General features: G+C 45.1%; 1 protein-coding gene across 2 annotated transcripts in view; it reads right to left on the reverse strand.

Annotated features, from left to right (window-relative positions):
* The window catches only part of ccdc30 (coiled-coil domain containing 30), a 138,070-nt gene that overhangs the window by 32,126 nt on the left and 86,428 nt on the right, over positions 1-19,516 (reverse strand). For both annotated transcript variants that reach the window (XM_080215260.1, XM_080215259.1), the window contains 3 exons: positions 10,951-11,088; positions 7,072-7,226; positions 3,893-4,241 (listed from right to left, as the gene is read on the reverse strand). In XM_080215260.1, coding sequence (XP_080071386.1) covers positions 3,893-4,241; positions 7,072-7,226; positions 10,951-11,088 — 642 coding nt within the window. The remainder of the gene's footprint in view (positions 1-3,892; positions 4,242-7,071; positions 7,227-10,950; positions 11,089-19,516) is intronic.

Consider the following 19,516-nt stretch of genomic DNA (forward strand, 5'->3'; position numbering starts at 1 on the left):
CTGTATTAGTATATAATGAAAAGTATTGTTTCTTGTGAGCTATACAGACAAAGCAAACTGTAGAGAAGGAAACGAATGAATGCAGAACGTAGTATTGCAGTCATATTTAGGATGTAGAGAAAGATCAACTTAATGCAAGGTTCATTCAAAAGTCTGATGGTAGCAAGGAAGAAGGTGTTCTTGAGTCAGTTGGTATGTGATCTCAGACTTTCATATATTTTTCCCAATGGAAAAAGGTGGAAAAGAGAATGTCCGGGGTGCCTGGGTCCTTAAATATGCTGGCTGCTTTGCCAAGGCAGCAGGGAATGTAGACAGAATCAATGGATGGGAGGCTGCAGTTAAACCAGAGCGCTCTAACTTTTGTACTGACTGAGATCAGCTATCTTACCGCTGGGACTTTTCCAGATTAATATAAAATTCAATCGGTGTATTTAATCACTAGCACACATCAAAAGAAGCCAACAGACTAGCAATCTTTAAAATTTTCTGCTCTGCTCCAAATACCTTGGCCCTGTTGTTTGCCTCTTCCAGTTGCAATTCTAGAGCTTGTTTCTGCTGTGAAGAATTTTTCTGTTCTAATTCTAGAGAATTCTGCAACTGACTTATTTTCAGGTTCAGAGCTTGTACTTGCACCTAAAAGAGAATAGTCAGTCAGGGAGCCATAGTCATATTTATTGTTGTGAACAGACAGAAATCCAGACTAGGGTTTGGGAATTCAGTTAATTCTAGTGCTGTAGTGTGGACTGCATTGTGAGAGATTTAGTGGGGATACATGTAAAATATCTTTCAGTCCACCCCTATAATACAGAAGCTGGACAGATGCTGAAATTGACAGCCCACCTGCCATACTTAAATAAATCATCAAGGATCAGTGAGACTCATTACCAAGCCAAGTGACCCTGATATTACGCTGCCCACGTCATTAAACAGTTGGATAGAAGCAAATATCCTGTAGATGCTGGAATCTGAATTTTGTTTCATAAAACAATTGGCTTAGGCCGTTGGGCAGGAGTGAATAGCACAAATTTTTTAAAAGGTTTTCAAACACCAAGGAAGGAAGGAGGGCTTCTATCTTCGAGGGCTATGCTTTGCAGGTCGGTAAGGGACAGGGGATGGAACATTCTTCCTAAGATAGGACCCTCCTGTTTCTTTCTCTCCCCTCCCCCCACAACCTGCCCAAACCCCAGACTTACTTGTTGAATAGGACCTTCATCTGCTTCCTTGTTGGAGTCCCAGGTTCCAGTAGCGGCCACTTTGGCCAGTATCTCACAAGACAAGGGTATACCCACCCCCCCAAACAGCAAGGGGTAGCTGACCTGTTTATTGCCCTGCCCTGCCCTAACTTCCCTTGAGAAGATGGTGGTGACCTTCTTGAACCACTGCAGTTTTTACAGTGAAGTCATTTCCATAGGACTCTTAATTGCGGGTTTTCCAGGATTTTAACCTAGCAACATTGACAGGAGCAGTAATATACTTCCAAGTCAGGATGATACGTGACTTGGGGGAAACTTGCAGGTTTGCAATGTCTTTTGTGCTTTGAGGTGGTAGAGGTCACTGGTTGAGAAGATGATATCAAAGAAGTTTTGGTGAATTGCTGCAGTGTATCATGTAGATGCTGACAATTGCAGCCACAATAGCTGACGTTGGGGGTAGTGAATGTTTAGAGCAGTCAATGGGATGCCAAATAAGTGGGTTATTTTGTCTTGGGCAGCATCAAGTTTTTCAATTTGTATTGGAGCTGCACTCATCCAGTAAATACATAGATACACAATTCCCTAGAAGTGGCATCACAGGTAGATAGGGTCGTAAAGAGTGCTTTTGGTACGTTGGCCTTTATAAATCAAAATATTGAGTATGAAGTTGGAATGTTATGGTGAGGTTGTATAAGGCATTGGTGAGACCGAATTTGGTCACCTAATTACAGGAAGGATATTAATAAGGTTTACAAGGATGTTGCTGGGACTTGAGAAACTGAGTTACAGAGAAAGGTTGAATAGGTTAGGACTTTATTCCCTGGGGTGTAGAATAACGAGGGGAGATTTGATAGAGGTGTATAAAATTATGATGGGTATAGATAGAATGAACACAAGCAGGCTTTTTCCATTGAGGCTAGGGGAGAAATAAACTAGAGGACATGGGTTAAGAGTGAAGGGGGAAAAGTTTAAAAGGAATATTAGGGAGGGCTTCTTCAAACAGAGAGTGGTGGGAGTGTGGAATGAGTTGCCAGATGAAGTGGTGAAAGTAGGCTCACTTTTAACATTTAAGAAAAACTTGGACAGGTACATGGATGAGAGGGGTGTGGAGGGATATGGTCCAGGTGTAGGTCAGTGGGACTAGGCAGAAAAATGGTTCGGCACAGCCAAGGGCCAAAAGGCCTGTTTCTGTGCTGTAGTGTTCTACAATTCTAAATTAGCAGAGTATTCCAATTCCTCTACCAATAAAAGAGTATTAGCTTTTATTGGTAGAGAGATTGAGTTTAGGAGCATGAGGTCATGTTGCAGCTGTACAAAACTCTAATACGGCCACACTTAGAGTATTGCATACAATTCTGGTTGCCACATTATAGGAAGGATGTGAAAGCATTGGAAAGGATGCAGAAGAGATTTACTAGGATGTTGCCTGGTATGGTGGGAAGGTCTTATGAGGAAAGGTTGAGGGACTTGAGGCTGTTTTCGTTAGAGAGAAGGTTAAGAGGTGACTTAATAGAGGCATACAAGATGATCAGAGGATTAGATAGGGTGGACAGCATGAACCTTTTTCCTCGGATGGAGATGGATAGCACGAGGGGACATAGCTTTAAATTGATAGATATAGGACAAATGTCAGAGGTAGGTTCTTTACTCCAAGTAGTAAGAGTGTGGAATGCCCTGCCTGCAACAGTAGTGGATTCACCAACATTAAGGGCATTTAAGTGGTCACTGGATAAACATATGGATGATATTGGAATAGTGTAGGTTAGATGGGCTTTAGATTGATTTCACAGGTCAACGCAACATTGAGGGCTGAAGGGCCTGTACTACAATGTAAATGTTCTATGTCCTATCACACACAACTTATGCTTTGTAGATGGTGGAAAAGTTTTGAGCAGGTGAGTTACTCACTGCAGAACATCCAGCCTGAAACCTGCCCTCATTGACACAATATTTATGTGTTGGCTCCAATCAGGTTTCTGGACAATGGCGACCCCCAAGATATTGGTGGGTGCAGGATTTGACAACAGTAATGCCAATAAATATCAAGGGGAGATGGAAAGATGGTTCTCAGAGATAGTTACTGCAGTTGCGGTGAGGGATGGTAGGGTTTGAAGCACTCGACGTGGGAAAAAACATGTGCTTGATGGTTATGAGATTTTAGAAACTGGAAACCTGTTGGTGAGGACTGAAAAGGTGGGCCAAAGTTCTGTGTCTTAATAACTGGACAACATCCTCATGATTTTCTCCATTTGAATCTTCATTGAAAATTGAAATTCAAAAGAGGTAATATCCTTAATTAAAATACAGAAATTTGTGTTTGTGAGCATGGAATGTCCAAGATGGCCCTCAGAGTGACAAAGTTTGGGAAATTTATTTAAATACTGACTTTAATGGCTGCTCTTATGTAGAGACACTGGTAATGGCACCCAACTTGTTGCAGAAGAGACAGTTACATACCTATAAAGGCCCAACTTTTGGAGTTGAGTCTTGGGATTTTATGACTCGAGTACCAGATGAGAATCCTAGAAAATGCTTCACTGTCTGCTGGCTTTCTTGCACCTTGCAAGGACTGCCCTCCAACCCGCACCAAAAGCTTTTGCCACATTAGGGGATGATTCAAGATCATGGCCTGAATGCTTGGGATAGCCTCATGATCTTTGTCTACATTGGAACAACAGGCTATTTACAGTGCAACCTACCTGATTAATGGTATCTTCCACTTGTTCCTTGGAATGAATTAGGTCATTCAGCTGTTTCTGTATGTTGCTCACTTCTTGATTCAGGCGTTGGTTCTCCTGCTGGCTACATGCAAGCTGTTGCCGCAAACTATAGTTTTCCTGCGCGATTAGTTTGTTCTCCTGCTGGCTAGTGATGAGCTGCTGCCGTACGTTGCAAATCTCCTGGTTCGTAGGTTGGCCGCCCTGCTGGTTGTTACATAACTGCTGCTGCAACGCAAGATTGTCCTGATTCAGCTGCTGGTTTTCCTTCAGCAATGTAGCGAATTTCTGCTGCAAACATTCCAGCTTTTTACTGGAACAGTCCTGGTTACTGATGAACAGAACGTTAGGGATAAGTGGTTAGTATAATATTCTTGGCATTCTACAATGGTTCAACGAAATTCAAGAGAAGCTGGAGGGGCGTCAAGTCCTCTTGGTTAAGCAAAAAAACTGTGCTAAACTTAAATAAGGGTAATTATTAAGGAATGAGGGCAGAGTTGGCTGGAGTGGATTGGGAAAGGAGTTTAGCAGAAAAAATGGTTGATCAGCAATGACAGATATTTATGAAAATAGTTCATGCCTCACAACTAAGACACATCCCAGTGAGGAAGCAGGATTCTATGATGGGGATAAGTGAATCATGGTTAACTAAGGGAGTTAAGAATAATATTAAATTGAAAGAATGAAAAACAACGTTCAAAGATTAATGGGATGACCAAAAAAATGAGGGAAATGATAAACTATGAAGGTAAACTAGTAGCATAAAGTAGCATAAAACCAAATAGTAAAACCTTCTTTAAGTATATAAAAAGGAAGAGAGGGGCCAAACTGAATGTAGGCTCCTTAAAGAATGAGGCTGGGGAAAAGGGTGGCACAGTGGTTAGCAACACAGTCTCACAGCGCTAGGGACCCAGGTTCAATTCCAGCTTTGGGTCAGTGTGTGTGTGGAATTTGCATTTTCTCCTCATGTCCGTATGGGTTTCCTCTGGGTGCTCTGGTTTCCTCCCACCCGCCAAGGATGTGTAGGTTAGGTTGATTGACCATATAAAATCGCCCCTTAGTGTCAGGGGGACTAGCAGGGTAAATATGTGAGATTATGGGGGGTAGGGTCTAAGTGGGATTGTTGTTGGTGCAGGCTCGAAGGGTCGAATGGCCTCTTTCTGTACTGCAGGGATTCTATAATAGTAATGGAGAACCAGAAATGGCAGAGGAATTTTAAAAAATACTTTATGTCAGTCTTCACAGTGGAAGACACTAATAGCATTCCAAAAAATACCAAATATTCAAGGGGCCAAAAGGAGGGGAAGGAAGTAAGTACAATGGGCCAAATTTTCTGGCCATTTCCACTAGTGGGGTCTTCTGTCCAGTAACTATTACTAGAAAAAAATGTACTAAGGAAGTGTACTAATGGGGCTAAAGGATGCTAAGTCCCTGGACTTGATAGGATTTACCTTGACAATTTATCTTGTAAATTCTAGGATTTTAAAGGAAGAAACTACAAAAATAGTGGATGCACTTGCAGGAATCTTCCAAGAATCCTTCAATTCTAGGAAGTCCCACCGGATTGGAAAATTGATAATATTCAAAAAAGAAGAGACACAAAAAAAGACCATTAGCTTAACATTTTGTCATTTGGAAAAGTTCATTGTAAAAGAAAAAATAGCAGAGCATTTAAAAATGCTAATATAGTTAAGCAGAGTCAATATTGCTTCATGAAGGGGAAATCATGCCTGACAAGTTTATTAGAATCCATTGAGGTGGTAATGAGCAGAAGCTATAAAATACTTGGATTTCCAAAAAGCTTTCATAGAATCCCTGCAATACAGAAGGAGGCCATTAGGCTCATTGAGTCTGTACTAACCACAATCCCAACCAGGCCCTATTCGCGGACACAGTAGAATGTGCAAACTCCACACAGACAGTGGCATCTTGAAAATGGAACTGTATTCAAAGGATAAAGGTCACAAATTTAAAGAATGAATTGCATGTTTACAGAAGATGTCACTCGTGGCATTGGCTGTGAACTCTCAGCATTCCCGGTTTGGGTCACTGTCAGTGTAGAGCTTGCACATTCTCCTCGTGTCTGTGTGGGTTTCCTCCGGGTGCTCCGGTTTCCTCCCACAGACCAAAGATGTGCGGGTTAGGTTGATTGGCCATGCTAAAATTGCCCCTTAGTGGCCTGAGATGCGTAGGTTAGAGGGATTAGCAGGTAAATATGTAGGGATATTGGGGTAGGGCGTGGGTGGGATTGTGGTCGGTGCAGACTCAATGGGCCAAATGGCTTCTTTCTGCACTGTCGGGTTTCTATGATTCTATGGACCAAAAGGAAAGGTAGGTGTGAATAGGATTATTCAGTTAACTGAAGAACGCTCCACAGTGTAGTCTTACTGAGTTCATCCATATTAGAGTAATGATTCGATTTATTATCACATGTATTAGTATACAGTTAAAAGTATTTTTTCTTGTGCACTATAAAGACAAAGCATACCGTTCATATAGAAGGAAACAAGAGAGTGCAGTCAGGATGTAGAGAAAGATCCACTTAATGCAAGGTAGGTCCATTCAAAAGTCTGACAGCAGCAGGGAAGAAGCTGGGAAGAGTCGGCTGATACATTTCTGCTGCCTCACTAACTGACTGAGAACTACAGGAGAATGTTTGATCGCAGTCAATTAATTACAACAGCACAACCATTAACTAAGTGACGAACTGTTAGAAATTATTAGATCAAGTTTCAGTTTTTAGAATAAAGTATTTCACAAAATTACAAAGGTCTTTTGGTTTGGATAGAGGTGATGGCATAGTGGTATTGTTGCTGGACTAATAATGCAGAGATCCAGGATAAAGCCCTGGGGACTCAGGTTCAAATCCCACCACGACAGAGGGTGGGATTTGAATTCAATAAAATCTGGAATTAAAAGCAACAATGATCTTGAAACCACTGTCGATTTATCATAACAATCCATCTGGTTCACTAAGGGAAGGAAATCTGCTGTCCTTACCTGGTCTGGCCTACATGTGACTCCAGACCCAGCAATGTGGATGATTCTTAAATGCCCTCAGGGATGGGCAATAAATGCTGGCCCAGCCAGCGACGTCTACATCCCGTGAATAAAATTTTCTTATTCCTGATTTTGAACTCAACTGAGTTTATAGTACGTACTATGTGCTGCTCTGTTCCTCTTGGCGTTTACATATGGTCTTCTTCAATTCTGCTAGCTGGCACTGGTATCGTTCTGCTATTTCCTTCCAATTATTGTTTGATGCTCCTTGACAATTCTTGGAGAACTCTCCATAATCCTCCAGGACCTTGTTGAGCTAATAAATGAAACAAGAAGTTAGACTGATCCTAGATTACAATATTTCACACAACAAAATGGAGAGTAAATGCAAATGCTCTGGAATTTGACTGCCGTGTAGTGGTTCATCCATGGCTTTGCATTCACCCAACAATAACAGAGCAACAATTCTTACAGTGCCAAGACCTTTTGCTGGGATCACTGATCAAATGATAGAAGTGCAGAAGGAGGCTACTCAACCCATCGAATCTGCTCCAAACACAGTCCCACCCAAGCCCTATCCCCATAATCCAACATATTTGCCCTGCTAGTAAGGGGCAATTTAGTGTGGGCAATTCAATCCTTGGAATGTGGGAGAAAACAGGAGCACCTTGAGGAAACCCACACAGACACGGGAGAACATGCAAACTCCACACAGACAGTGACCAAAGGCCAGGAATCAAACCCGGGTCCCTGGCGCTGCGAGACAGCAGCGCTAATCACTGTGCCACCATGTTGCCTAATGACTTATATCTACACTTGATCAACACAATTAGGGAGATATTGACTCAAATGCATGACTAACACAGATAAATTTATTTACAACATCATTCAGAATACTTAGCTGGAGTGTGTCTTGGAGCAAATTTCAAGAAGGAGAACAGCAGTCAGTGCACTGCCATGCGTGGACTCAGTGTGTCAGAGCAAGAGAGTGATCAACATACGTGGCTGGATTTTGCAGGATCGATTAAAATGAACTGTTGGCATTTGTTGCCATTAGTTCTTTGAAACTTGATATTGAACGTGCACAATTAGCGTGGAAATCCTGAAACTGCAGTCGTCATTCAGGATTCCAACACAAGCGGCATTCCTCCAGTCACTGAAATCAGTGACAATTTCAACATTCCTGCCCCCACATTGTCATTGGACCTAATTCGAGGGCAATGTATCCTTCTTGACATGAAGTACCCAGGAAAGAACAAACTACTCTAAATGGGATCTAATCAGTTTATATACATGTCAGAAAGAAACTCAAGTATTATTCTTTGGGGAAAGTTTAAAAGAAATATATGGGGTCTGAGATACGTAGGTTAAAGGGATTAATGGGTAAATATGTAGGGATATGGGGGTAGGGCCTGGGTGGGATTGTGGTTGGTGCAGATTCAATGGGCCAAATGGCTTCATTCTGCACTGTTGGGTTTCTATGATTCTATGGACCAAAAGGAAAGATAGGTGTGAATAGGATTATTCAGTTAACTGAAGAACGCTCCACAGTGTAGTCTTGCTGAGTTCATCCATATTAATGATTTGATTTATTATCACATGTATTAGTATACATGTGAAAATATTTTTTCTTGTGCGCTATAAAGACAAAGCATACCGTTCATACAGAAGGAAACAAGAGAGTGCAGAATGTAGTATTATAGTCATAACTAGGATGTAGAGAAAGATCAACTTAATGCAAGTAGGTCCATTCAGAAGTCTGACAGTAGCAGGAAAGGAGCTGGGAAGAGTCGGCTGATACATTTCTGCTGTCTCACTAATTGACTGAGAACTATAAGAGAATGTTTGATCGCAGTTTTTCACACAGAGGGTGGTGAATGTCTAGAATGCGCGGCCGGAGGCGGTGGTAGAAGCAGATTCTAAACAACGTTCAAGAGGCATCTAGATAGATACATGAATAGGCAGGGAATGAGGGAAATGGACAACTTGGAGGCAAGAAATTATTAGAGAGGCATCTGTGTCAGCACTGATCTGATGGGCTAAAGGGCCTGTTGCTGTGCTGTACTGTTGTTTGTATCCATAACAGCCCTACCAAACTCCTTATACACCTAAAACTGTGTGGCCAAACTTCCCTCCAATTCAATTTTCAAGTTTGCTGACAACACCACCATCATGGGTCAGATCTCAAACAATGACAAGACGAAGTATAGGAATGAGATATAGAATCTAGATATAAAATCTAGTGTCTCCACTACTAGTGTTTTACTTTCCTCTGAATGAAGTCAATAGACAGACAAACAAGCCAGTCTGTTCCTTTCAAGTAAGACAGTACAAAATGACAAGAGACATTTTATTTTTATCATTGCAGCAGTTCCAGTTAAACATATGGATATATATGTTGTTAATGGTAGGGGGAGAACAAGTCTTTTTGCCTTTTATCATGCTCTATCTGACATTTTCATTCACATTTCTGACCAGATACAAATGTACTCAAAGTTCAGATGGTCATACACTGTTAGCAAGCAGAGTGAGAAATACGCAGAGCCAGGAGGTTGCAGATTATGACTGATTTTGCTGATGGCTGCCCATAGCACCTCATGGATGCCCAGTCTTGAGTTGCTATATCTGTTTGAAGTCTATTCCGTTTCGCACAGTGGTAATGCCACACAACATGATGAAAGGTTTTCTAAATGGAAAGGCAGGACTTCATCTCAGCAAGAATTGTGCATTGGTCACTTCTACCAATAGTGTCATAGACAGATGCATATGTGGCAGGCAGGTTGGTGATGATGAGGTAGAATATGATTTTCCCTCTTGCTATGGAACCAATCTAGCAGCGATGTCCTTTAGGACTCGACCTGCTTGGTCTGTGGTGGTGCTAACGAGCCACTCTGATGGACAATGAAGTCCCGGCACAGCTTATATTCTTCTTCCTTGCCGCCCTCAATGCTTCTTCCCAAGTGGTGTTCAATATGGAAGAGTACGAATTCATGAGCTGAAGGGGGGAATGGTATGTGATAATCAGCATGACGTTTCCGTGCCCATGTCTGACCTGATGCCACGAGACTTCACAGGGTCAAGTCGATGCTGAGGATTCCCAGGGCAACTCCCTCCATACTGTGTACACCGTGCTATAAACTCTGCTGAGTCTGTCTTCAGGGGGACAGAACACACCCCAGGATGGTGGTGTCTGGGACACTATCTGCAAGATATGACTCTGTGAGTATAACTAAGTTGGGCTGTTCTTTCATTAGTCTGTGAAACAGTTTTCCAGATTTTGGCACCAGCCACTAGACATTACTCAGGAGGACTTTGCAGGGTTGACAGGGTTGAGTTTGCCACTGTGATTTCTGGTGCCTTGGTTGGGTGGTGCATCCAGTTTCATTCCTTTTTATTAGCTTTGTAGCAGTTTGATACAACAACTGAGCGGCTTGCTGGGCCATTTCAGAAGGCATTTAGGAGTCATCCACATTGCTATAGATCTGGAGTCACAATGGATTCACTTATTCTCACCATCATCAACTTTAACTGATTGACATTGTTCTTAACCACCCTTTTCCAATATAACAAACTCATTATTACATTTAATTTGGCTTGCTCCTTACTGGGTCCATATTGTTGCTGGAAACAATTTGAAGAAATGCACTACCTTTCTGAAGTACTTCTTTAGCTATCTCAATATATTTGGATGTTAAAATCCCCCAATAATGCCACCCTGCCTTTATTAAACATTTGTCTAGTTTCTGTATTAGTACATTCTGTCACTTCACAGCTACTACCAGAAAACTCAGATACAATTCCCATTTCTATTTTTTTTAAATTTTGCCCATACAAGTTTCCCTACTGGGAAAACAAACTTGCAAAACATACTTCATAGTTCAGCGTATCAAGTGTTAGAGAGAGTGAACTTTGCATACACTTTAAGATTATATCTGATTTGGATCTGGCAATTGATATTGGTATTTAGGTACATTGCTATAACTGCCCACTGCAATGATATTAGGTACTGTATTAGCTGATACTCTGTAATATTGGCTTACCTTCTGTTCTAGAGCAGCTTTCTCCAATTGCACCCTTTCAAGGGTACTACATAATGCTTGCTTCTGCTCTGTTGATGTATGATATTCCTTCAACTCCCTGTTCAGATAATGTACTTGAGTTCTGAATGCCTCCAGCTCCTGTGAACAACATTAAACTTCGCATTAATATAGTGCCTTTTTTATTCCCATCAGTCTCATCCTCTCCCATCTCCAGAAGATATCCGAATGCTAGCGAGGTACAGTTCCATTTGCAAATCCAGAAGAGAAGGGTTGACAGGATTTGAATGCTCAAATCCACAGCTAATGCTGCTCTTGCCTCACAGCTGTGCACATTCCAATAGCAACCATTGGCCTGCAGGAGTCTGGCCAATTTCCCCCCTCTACCCTGGCTTGGTGGGGTGGGGTGGGGTGGGGTGGGGAGGGGGGGGGGGGGGGGGGGGGCAGTGCCTATTTGAAAACTCCAGTCATTAGCTTGGGTGACATCAGCTAGCTCAGCCCTTTTCAGTTAATAGGATTCAGTCACACGAATACAGTTTATTTAAAAAAAACACAATTTTTCACACATCAACATTTACTGCAAAAAAAAAAGGCTGACTTTCTTCATTTTGCTTTTCTTCAAGTAGATCAATGTTGAGATAAATAAGACAGACGTTACAAACTATATTGGAAAATTCTGTCACTTTCTTTCTCGGAAAACAGAACTGTAGAAAAGGCGACAGTGCTTTGTGAACGATTAAATGAACTGGAATTTGGGCCCGTGGTCTCCCTTCACTGTAATGACTGAGGTGGTGTTGTAGGCCCAAGCTTGTCCAGCTACAGTTTTCATGCAAGATCCACAAACATCTCAATTATTGTGCACTGCATTTCACTGATCTCCTTTGGCCCTTTTCACTGCTCCACTGATACTCAATATTGCTGCACTCCCCTTTCCCATCCACCTCACTCCAATATTAGCAACTGTTCTTCTAGTCTCTACATCCCAACCCTCTAGAATTCCCTCTTTTCAAAAGCTTGAAAAAATGACTCTCTTCACCTGTTCTTTCAATCCCAATCCTCTAATTCCATCCATTTTTCTCCCTTTCCTCTAAATGCTCCTTTATGATCTTTATGCACTGCAAAAAAGTTGGACTGTCTTTCTATATCAATGCATATTGTAAAATTTTGAATTAAGGTAAATGACTGGCCTGGAATTTGGGTTCTGTGGCACTGGAACTCCAGCTCTCAGAACAACCAGCCAATGAGGATCTGATAGCTCTTCATAACCTGTCAGTGTGAACAGGTGCAGTGGCAGTTGCTGGTATGCAATTACCAGAGGCCCAGGATCACTGAGCAATCCAAGCCATAAGTGGATGAAGGAACAGGGAAAAGGGAGGAAGGCCTGAAGAAAGAATAGGAGGTGGTTCTCAGCAGTATCATTTTCCCCCTCAACCATGCAGCCTCCCCCACCCCTCCTCTTCCAATGCTGGTTCCCATAATCAGGCACTTGAGTGCCTTTGAATGAAGGATTCCTCCTGGGAGACCACAAGTTTCCTGGCTTCTAATGTGACTAACCCACACTCGCTAGTTGAATACCATAAGTGGCAGGATGAGGACCGTAAGTAGCTCAATTAAGTGCCCCCCCTGCCTCCAAACTCTGTGGGTGGGGGCATTAAAATTCTGCTCAGTGCGCCTGCAATGTCTTACATAATAAGAACATAAGAAATAGGAGCAGGAGTAGGCCATCTAGCCCTTCGAGCCTGCCCCGCCATTCAATAAGATCATGGCTGATCTGTCGTGGCTCAGTTCCACATTCCCACCTTCTCCCCATAACCCTTAATCCCCCTGCCCATCAAAAACCTATCTACCCGCATCTTAAATATATTTAGTGAGGCAGCCTCCACCACTTCAACGGGCAGAGAATTCCAGAGATTCACCACCCTTTGAGTGAAGAAGTTCCTCCTCAACTCTGTTCTAAACTGCCCCCCCCTTATCTTGAGGCTGTGCCCTCTAGTCCTACTGTCCTTCCTGAGCGGGAAGAGCCTCTCCACCTCTATCCTATCCATCCCATTCATCATCTTATATGTCACAATGAGATCTCCCCTCATTCTTCTAAACTCTAACGAGTACAAGCCTAGTTTATTCAGCCTCTCCTCATAGTTCAACCCCCTCAACTCTGGTATCAGCCTAGTAAACCTCCTCTGCACTCCCTCCAAGGCCAAAATATCCTTGCGTAAGTGTGGCGACCAAAACTGCACACAGTACTCCAGCTGCGGCCTCACCAGTGCCCTGTACAGTTGCAGCAAGGCCTCCCTACTTTTATATTCAATCCCCCTCGCTATGAAGGCCAGCATCCCATTCGCCTTCTTGACCACCTGCTGCACCTGCAGGCTGGGTTTTTGCGACTCATGCACAAGGACCCCAAGGTCCCTCTACACTGTTGCATGCTGCAGTTTTTCGCCACATAAGTAATAGTCCTTCCTACCATTATTCCTACCAAAGTGGACAACTTCACACTTGCCAACATTAAATTCCATTTGCCAGTTCCTGGCCCATTCGCCCAGCCTATCTAGATCCTTCTGCAAACTTTCCACACCCTCCGCACAATTTGCCGTTCCACCAATCTTGGTGTCATCAGCAAATTTCGACACCATACACTCGGTTCCCTCCTCCAGATCATCTATATAAATGGTAAATAGCTGAGGCCCCAGCACCGATCCCTGGGGCACTCCACTAGTCACCAACCGCCAATCTGAATAGCACCCATTGACCCCCATTCTCTGCCTCCTATTTGACAGCCAATCCCCTATCCACGCTAACACCCTACCCCCAACTCCATGCCCCCTAACCTTCTGTAATAACCTCTTGTGTGGCACCTTATCAAATGCCTTCTGAAAATCAAGAAACACCACATCTACCGGCTCTCCTCTATCCACTGCCCTAGACACATCCTCATAGAACTCCAATAAATTCGTCAGACACGACTTCCCCTTAACGAAACCGTGCTGCGTCTGCTCTATCAAACAATTCTCTTACAGTAGATTGTACCATAGAATTGAAAGCAAAATTTAAAAACATTCCATTTTCTCTTTAAGGCTATCTTTATCATTATTTTACATGTTTTCTGAACTGCTTCACATCACCAGAAAAAAAATGGTTCAGCAACAGATCTTCCCCTCCTGCTGGTGGAACTCCCAGCTACAATGTCTACTAGAACATAAAAAAAAGGAATTCAGCCCCTCGAGTTTACTTAGCCAGTCAACAAGATCATAGCTGCTCACTGCCTTAACTCAATTTTCCTATCTGCCTTCCATTATCCTCAATTTCCTTGTCAATCAAGCATTTGTCCGACTCAGCCATGAATATATTTAATGACCCAGCCTCCCTGGGGAGAGAACTTCAAGCACTAATGACATGCAAGAGATGAAAGTCCCCTCACTTCTGTCTTAAACTGGAGACCCCTTATTTTCAAACTGTGCCCCTAGTTCTAGGTTCCCCCATGAGGGGAAACATCCTCCCAGCATCCCCCTGTGAAGTCCCCTCAAGAATTCTGAATGTCTCAATATGGTCACCTCTCATTATTCTAAACTCCATTGAGTATAATAGGCCCAACCTGCTCAAATTTTTCTCATAAGACAACCTTTCATCCCAGGAATCTTCTCTAAACTGCCTCCAATGTAAATGCATCCCTCCTTAAATAAGGAGGGCACAAAATTGCACACAGTACCCTAGATATGCCCTATATAGTTGCAGAAAGACTTCCCTACTTTTATACTCCATGCCACTTGCAATAAAGGTTAACATTCCATTTTCCTTTCCAATTACTTGCTGTACTTGCATGCTAACTTTGCAATTCATGTTCAAAGGCATCCAGATCCCACTGTACTGCAACATTGTGCAGTCTCACTCCACTTAAATAATTCCTACTTTCCTATTTTTCCTGCCAAAGTGGGCAACCTCATATATGCTCACCTTATACTCCATCTACCAAATCACTTAACCTATCTATAGCCTATATTCTCTTGCAGATATACTCCTCACAACTTGCTTTCCTATTTTTCTTCAGCAAATTTGGCTACCATACAAATTGGTCTCTTCATCCAAGTCATTAATATAGAACACAAATAGTTAGGACCCCAGTACGGATCCCTTTAGCACTCCACTAGTTACAGGCAACACATTTATCCTGACTCATAGGGCCTAATTTTACCATTTTCATTCTCAGTGCTGAATCTGGGCGCAATTCAGATCCAACTTGGAAACCTGCTCTCAGGTTGCCCCATACGCACTCAGCCTGGGAAAAAAAATTGCGGGTCTGAAGTGCGCTGCGGGCAGGGCTTAGTGTACCCAAAATGCTCAGAGCTTTGAACTGCACACGCGCAGTTAGAAAAAAAACTGAAAATCGCGCGCCTGTCACATCGCTCCTGGGCCAGAAAATGCCTCCTCCAAGCCCCCGTAGAATTGCCCCCCACCCCCACAACATTACAGACCCACTATTCCCCCCACCCTCCACCTCCTAGAACAATCGCGACCCCCTCCCCCTTTCTCTTCCACCGATCTCAGGCAAAGTGGCAGCGGAAACCCCCTTTCCTCCTCTCAGGCAAAGAGATCCACCCTCCCTCCTACAGGTATCAGGCAGAGTGACCCCCCTCACCCCCACCCCAGACCCTCCTGCACAAGGCCCCTATCACCTTTGGACTCCATTCCCCCCAACGAGCTCCACTGTGTTTACCCTCTAAAGGTCACCACCTGATTCTCTGCATGAGTCATGCCACCATTTATTTCATGGCTCCTTCTGTCTCCACAGAAGAAGACCGAGCACAACACCCATGACAGGGTGAAAACAGGGGATGGTGAGCCAGACCTCTGGGTTCTCACTCACTTTGAGGAGCGCCCACTGGAGTTCTCCAGAGAAGGGGAGACACGGGCTGTCAGTGACAGCATAGTAGGTCTGCCGTCCAGACATGTGCACCTGTCATTCCTATACTCACTTTGAAGCAACTTCTTGGGGGCACAACTTTCAGATGCAAGAGGCAAGGTATAAAGGAGATGTATGAGGCATGTTTATTCGCATAGAGAGAGTAGTGGGTACCTGGAACTCACTGCCGGGGGAGGTCGTGGATGCAGAAACGATAGGGACATTTAAGGGACATCTCTACAGTCAACTGAATGTGTTGGGAATAGAGACATTTGGCCCCCGGAAGTGTAGGGCCAAACAAATCAGATGGGCAGCCTGGTCACTACAGAGATGGAGGGTTGAAGGGCCTATTCCTGTGATGTAATTTTCTGGGTTCTTTGTACTATGTTCAATGGAAACATGTGATTCATGTGTTTGGCATCCCGGATTCCTCTCCCTCCTTTGCACTTAACCTTGTGTCCTGTGTTGCAGGGATAGATTCTGACACCCTGGGGCCTTCTGGGCCGCAGGCGCCGGCTACAGCTCCCACCCATCCTGAGAATGATAGCTCAGAAGAGTCCTCGGAGGATATGGGTGAAGGGACCTCCAAGGGTGGCACCGTTTATCTGTCAGCTTGTACCTCACAAACACCATTGCAGAAACTGACACGTCAGTGGGTCCAATATCTGGTGAGCACAACACATCTGCTGATGTACATTGGGTGGTGGAGGGAATGTCCAAGGCCTCTGGCATGCGGGGGGGCCTGTCGGAGGTGGGGAGTCAGCTGGTTCCAGGCTACATGCTGGTCCTCTGAGGTCACTTCTGCCTCAGCTGCTGGAGATGCAGCAACAGAGCCAGGGAATACAGGAGGGGCTGACAGCCACACTGGACCAACTGCGAGACTGCTGGGAAGCTTAGTCCCAAAGTATTCAGGGGGACCAGCTATTGCATGTCTTGCATGCTTTCTAGGTCAACACTGCAAGAGTGGCGTCTGCAATGGAAAGCCTGGGGCAGGAGATCCTCACCATGGGTGGCAGGTCACAGCGGAGGGATTGAGCAGGCTTCTTGAGATTCTGTGGCCCATGGCTGGGAGGCTTGAGAGCTTGTAGGAGACCCAGCTGGATAGCACTGAGTAACAGCGGGCAATGGCAGCAACCAGTCTCAGAGGGCCACAGCTGAGCACTTGCAGAGTGTGGGCCAGTCCCAGAGGGCACGCTGCGGTCATTGAGAGATGGCCCATGACTCAAGTGGCGATCGCAGAGGGGTCGACCACCATGGGCAGGATGCAAGTGGTCCTCCAGAGCTGGTAGTGCCAGGTAACACCGGAGCTCCTGGACCTCACTGCAGAAGCATCAGTGTCCCATGGAGTGACCCAGGGACCAAAAGGGACCCCAAGGGAGGAGAAAGGGCTCAAGCCCATGCCAGGGCCTTCCAGCCAGGAGACTGCAGTTGTGGCTACACCTTCTGGCTCCCCGCTTCCTGACACTGGAGTATCTCAGGGGCAGCGGGATTAAGAGGGTGTCATGGAAACATCCCAGACACTTGGAAGCAGGCCATGACCCTCAAGGTCCAGGCCTCCAGAGGACGCGCATCATAGGCCACAGGTCGAGCTAGGCAGTGGCCCCCTCCACCTCTGATATAGGTTCTGGGGGATCACTGAGATACAGTGCTCTGCCACGTAAGGTTAGAAAGTTGTAGTTGCACTGAGGTGGCATGGGTGAATGGTTGGACTAGTTAGAAAGAAATGTAAGCACTTAATATTTTCTTTTCACAAGTTTTTATGATACAACAGCTTATCTGAACACCTTTATTGTAAATAAAATGTTTTTTCTCAACAACTACCTGTGAACAAGTTGTCTCGAATATGATTCCTGCCCCATTGACGATAATATCAGCTGGGGTGGCCCCTCAATGCAGTGTCACTGAGAAAAGGAAGCCATTGATCTCTCATACCCCGCGAGCGATTACCTCCCGTCCCAGGGCTCTCTATGGGGGTTTCGGATCCCTTATCCACTAGACAGACATGGGCCCAGGTGCCAGCATGCATGTGGAGCTCAGGCAGGAGTCAGACTAGATTGCACTAGGACATCAGAAGAATGGTACTTTGCGAGTCATTATCACCCTCCTGCCAGCCAAAAAAGTCACTAACACAGAATATTCCCAGGCCCATTGCTCTAGTGTGACAATGTGCGGGATAAATGGAAGGCAGTCCAGGCATCGGAATCGCATCTCGAAGAGCCCAATGCACCTTTCTACTGTTGTGCAATGGCTAAGTGGGCCTCATTAAAGCGGGTCTCCGCCTGAGTCACAGGCCTCTGCACAGGCGTTGACAGCCATGTATGAAGAACGTAACCCAGACTACCTAGGAGTCATCTCCCGCAGCTTGGACTCCTCCTCAAATGCTTCTGGGATGTCCGGGCTGTCATGCATGCTGCCTAGATGTCAGTGCAGATGTGCACGATGGTCATATTGTTGCCGCACATGATTTGTATGTTCAGGAAGTGAAACCCCTTTCCTATTAACAAATCAGCATGGATTCTGTTGGGGGGCCCTGAGGACAACATGGTGCAGTTGACCGCTCACCGCACATTTGGCATCCCTGTAACTGCAGCAGACTCTGCAGCCCAGGCTTCCTGATGGGCCTGGTCCAGGTTAGATTTGATGTAGTGTCCAGCCCGGGCATACAGGGTTTCAGTGACCTGCTTGACGCAGGTATACACTGAAGACTGAGAGATGCCACAGACATCACCACTCGGGCTCCGGAAGGCGCCAGTCACATAGAAGTTCAGAGTCGCTGTCAATCCAAGTCCTGCAACAAGTTGCACAGGTGTCGCACGGTATCCTTTCGGAGTCGGAGACATCAGCAGCACATGGTGTCCAACATCTCCTCGAAGGACACTCGTGCACAGAACTGCCGGGGTCTCTGTTCCCTCCTTCTCCTACGCCCCCACTCTGGGTGAATAGCGGCCACCTCCTGCCTGTGGTGGTCATCTCCTCCAGTCCTGCAAATAGTAAGGCCCAGGTTTCCTATATGTGCAATTCTTCCTCCTACTCCTCCTCCTCAGCTCCAGCAGCAACCAGAAGAATAGCAAGATCGATTGGTTGCATTGCAAAAGCCATCTCGTCACTCTGAAAGGATGGAGGGGAGGGTGGAGATGAACAAATGTGGAAGTCATGCAATGCTGCTTGCCCCTAGCACATCAACAATCACAGGCCCCCATGCCCCCCAGCCATATATTCCATTAAATCACAGCCCTTCCATGGCCCCCCAATTCCCCCAGCTACATGCTCCCCACAATTACAACTCCCCCATGGCCCCCCAATCCCTCCAGCCACATGTTCCATTAAATCACAACCCCCCCATACCCCCAGCCACAAACTCCCCACAATCAGACCTCCCCATGCCCCCCAATCCCGTCCCTACATGCTCCCCACAATCGCAGCCCCCTCGTGCTCCTCAATCCCCCCCCCGCCACATGCTCCCCATAATCACAGCCTCCCCCATGACCCCAATCTTGCCAGCCACATGCTCCCCACAATCACAATCCCCCCATGCCCCCCAATCCCTCCAGCCACGTTCCCCACAATCACATTCCCCCCATGCCCCCCAATCCCTCCAGCCACATGTTCCCCACAATCACATTCCCCCCCATGCCCCCCAATCCCTCCAGCCACATGTTCCCCACAATCACA

The sequence above is a fragment of the Carcharhinus amblyrhynchos genome, chromosome 30 (assembly GCF_965287045.1).
Source record: "Carcharhinus amblyrhynchos chromosome 30, sCarAmb.v2.hapA, whole genome shotgun sequence".
In the NCBI taxonomy this organism is placed as follows: Eukaryota; Metazoa; Chordata; class Chondrichthyes; order Carcharhiniformes; family Carcharhinidae; genus Carcharhinus; species Carcharhinus amblyrhynchos.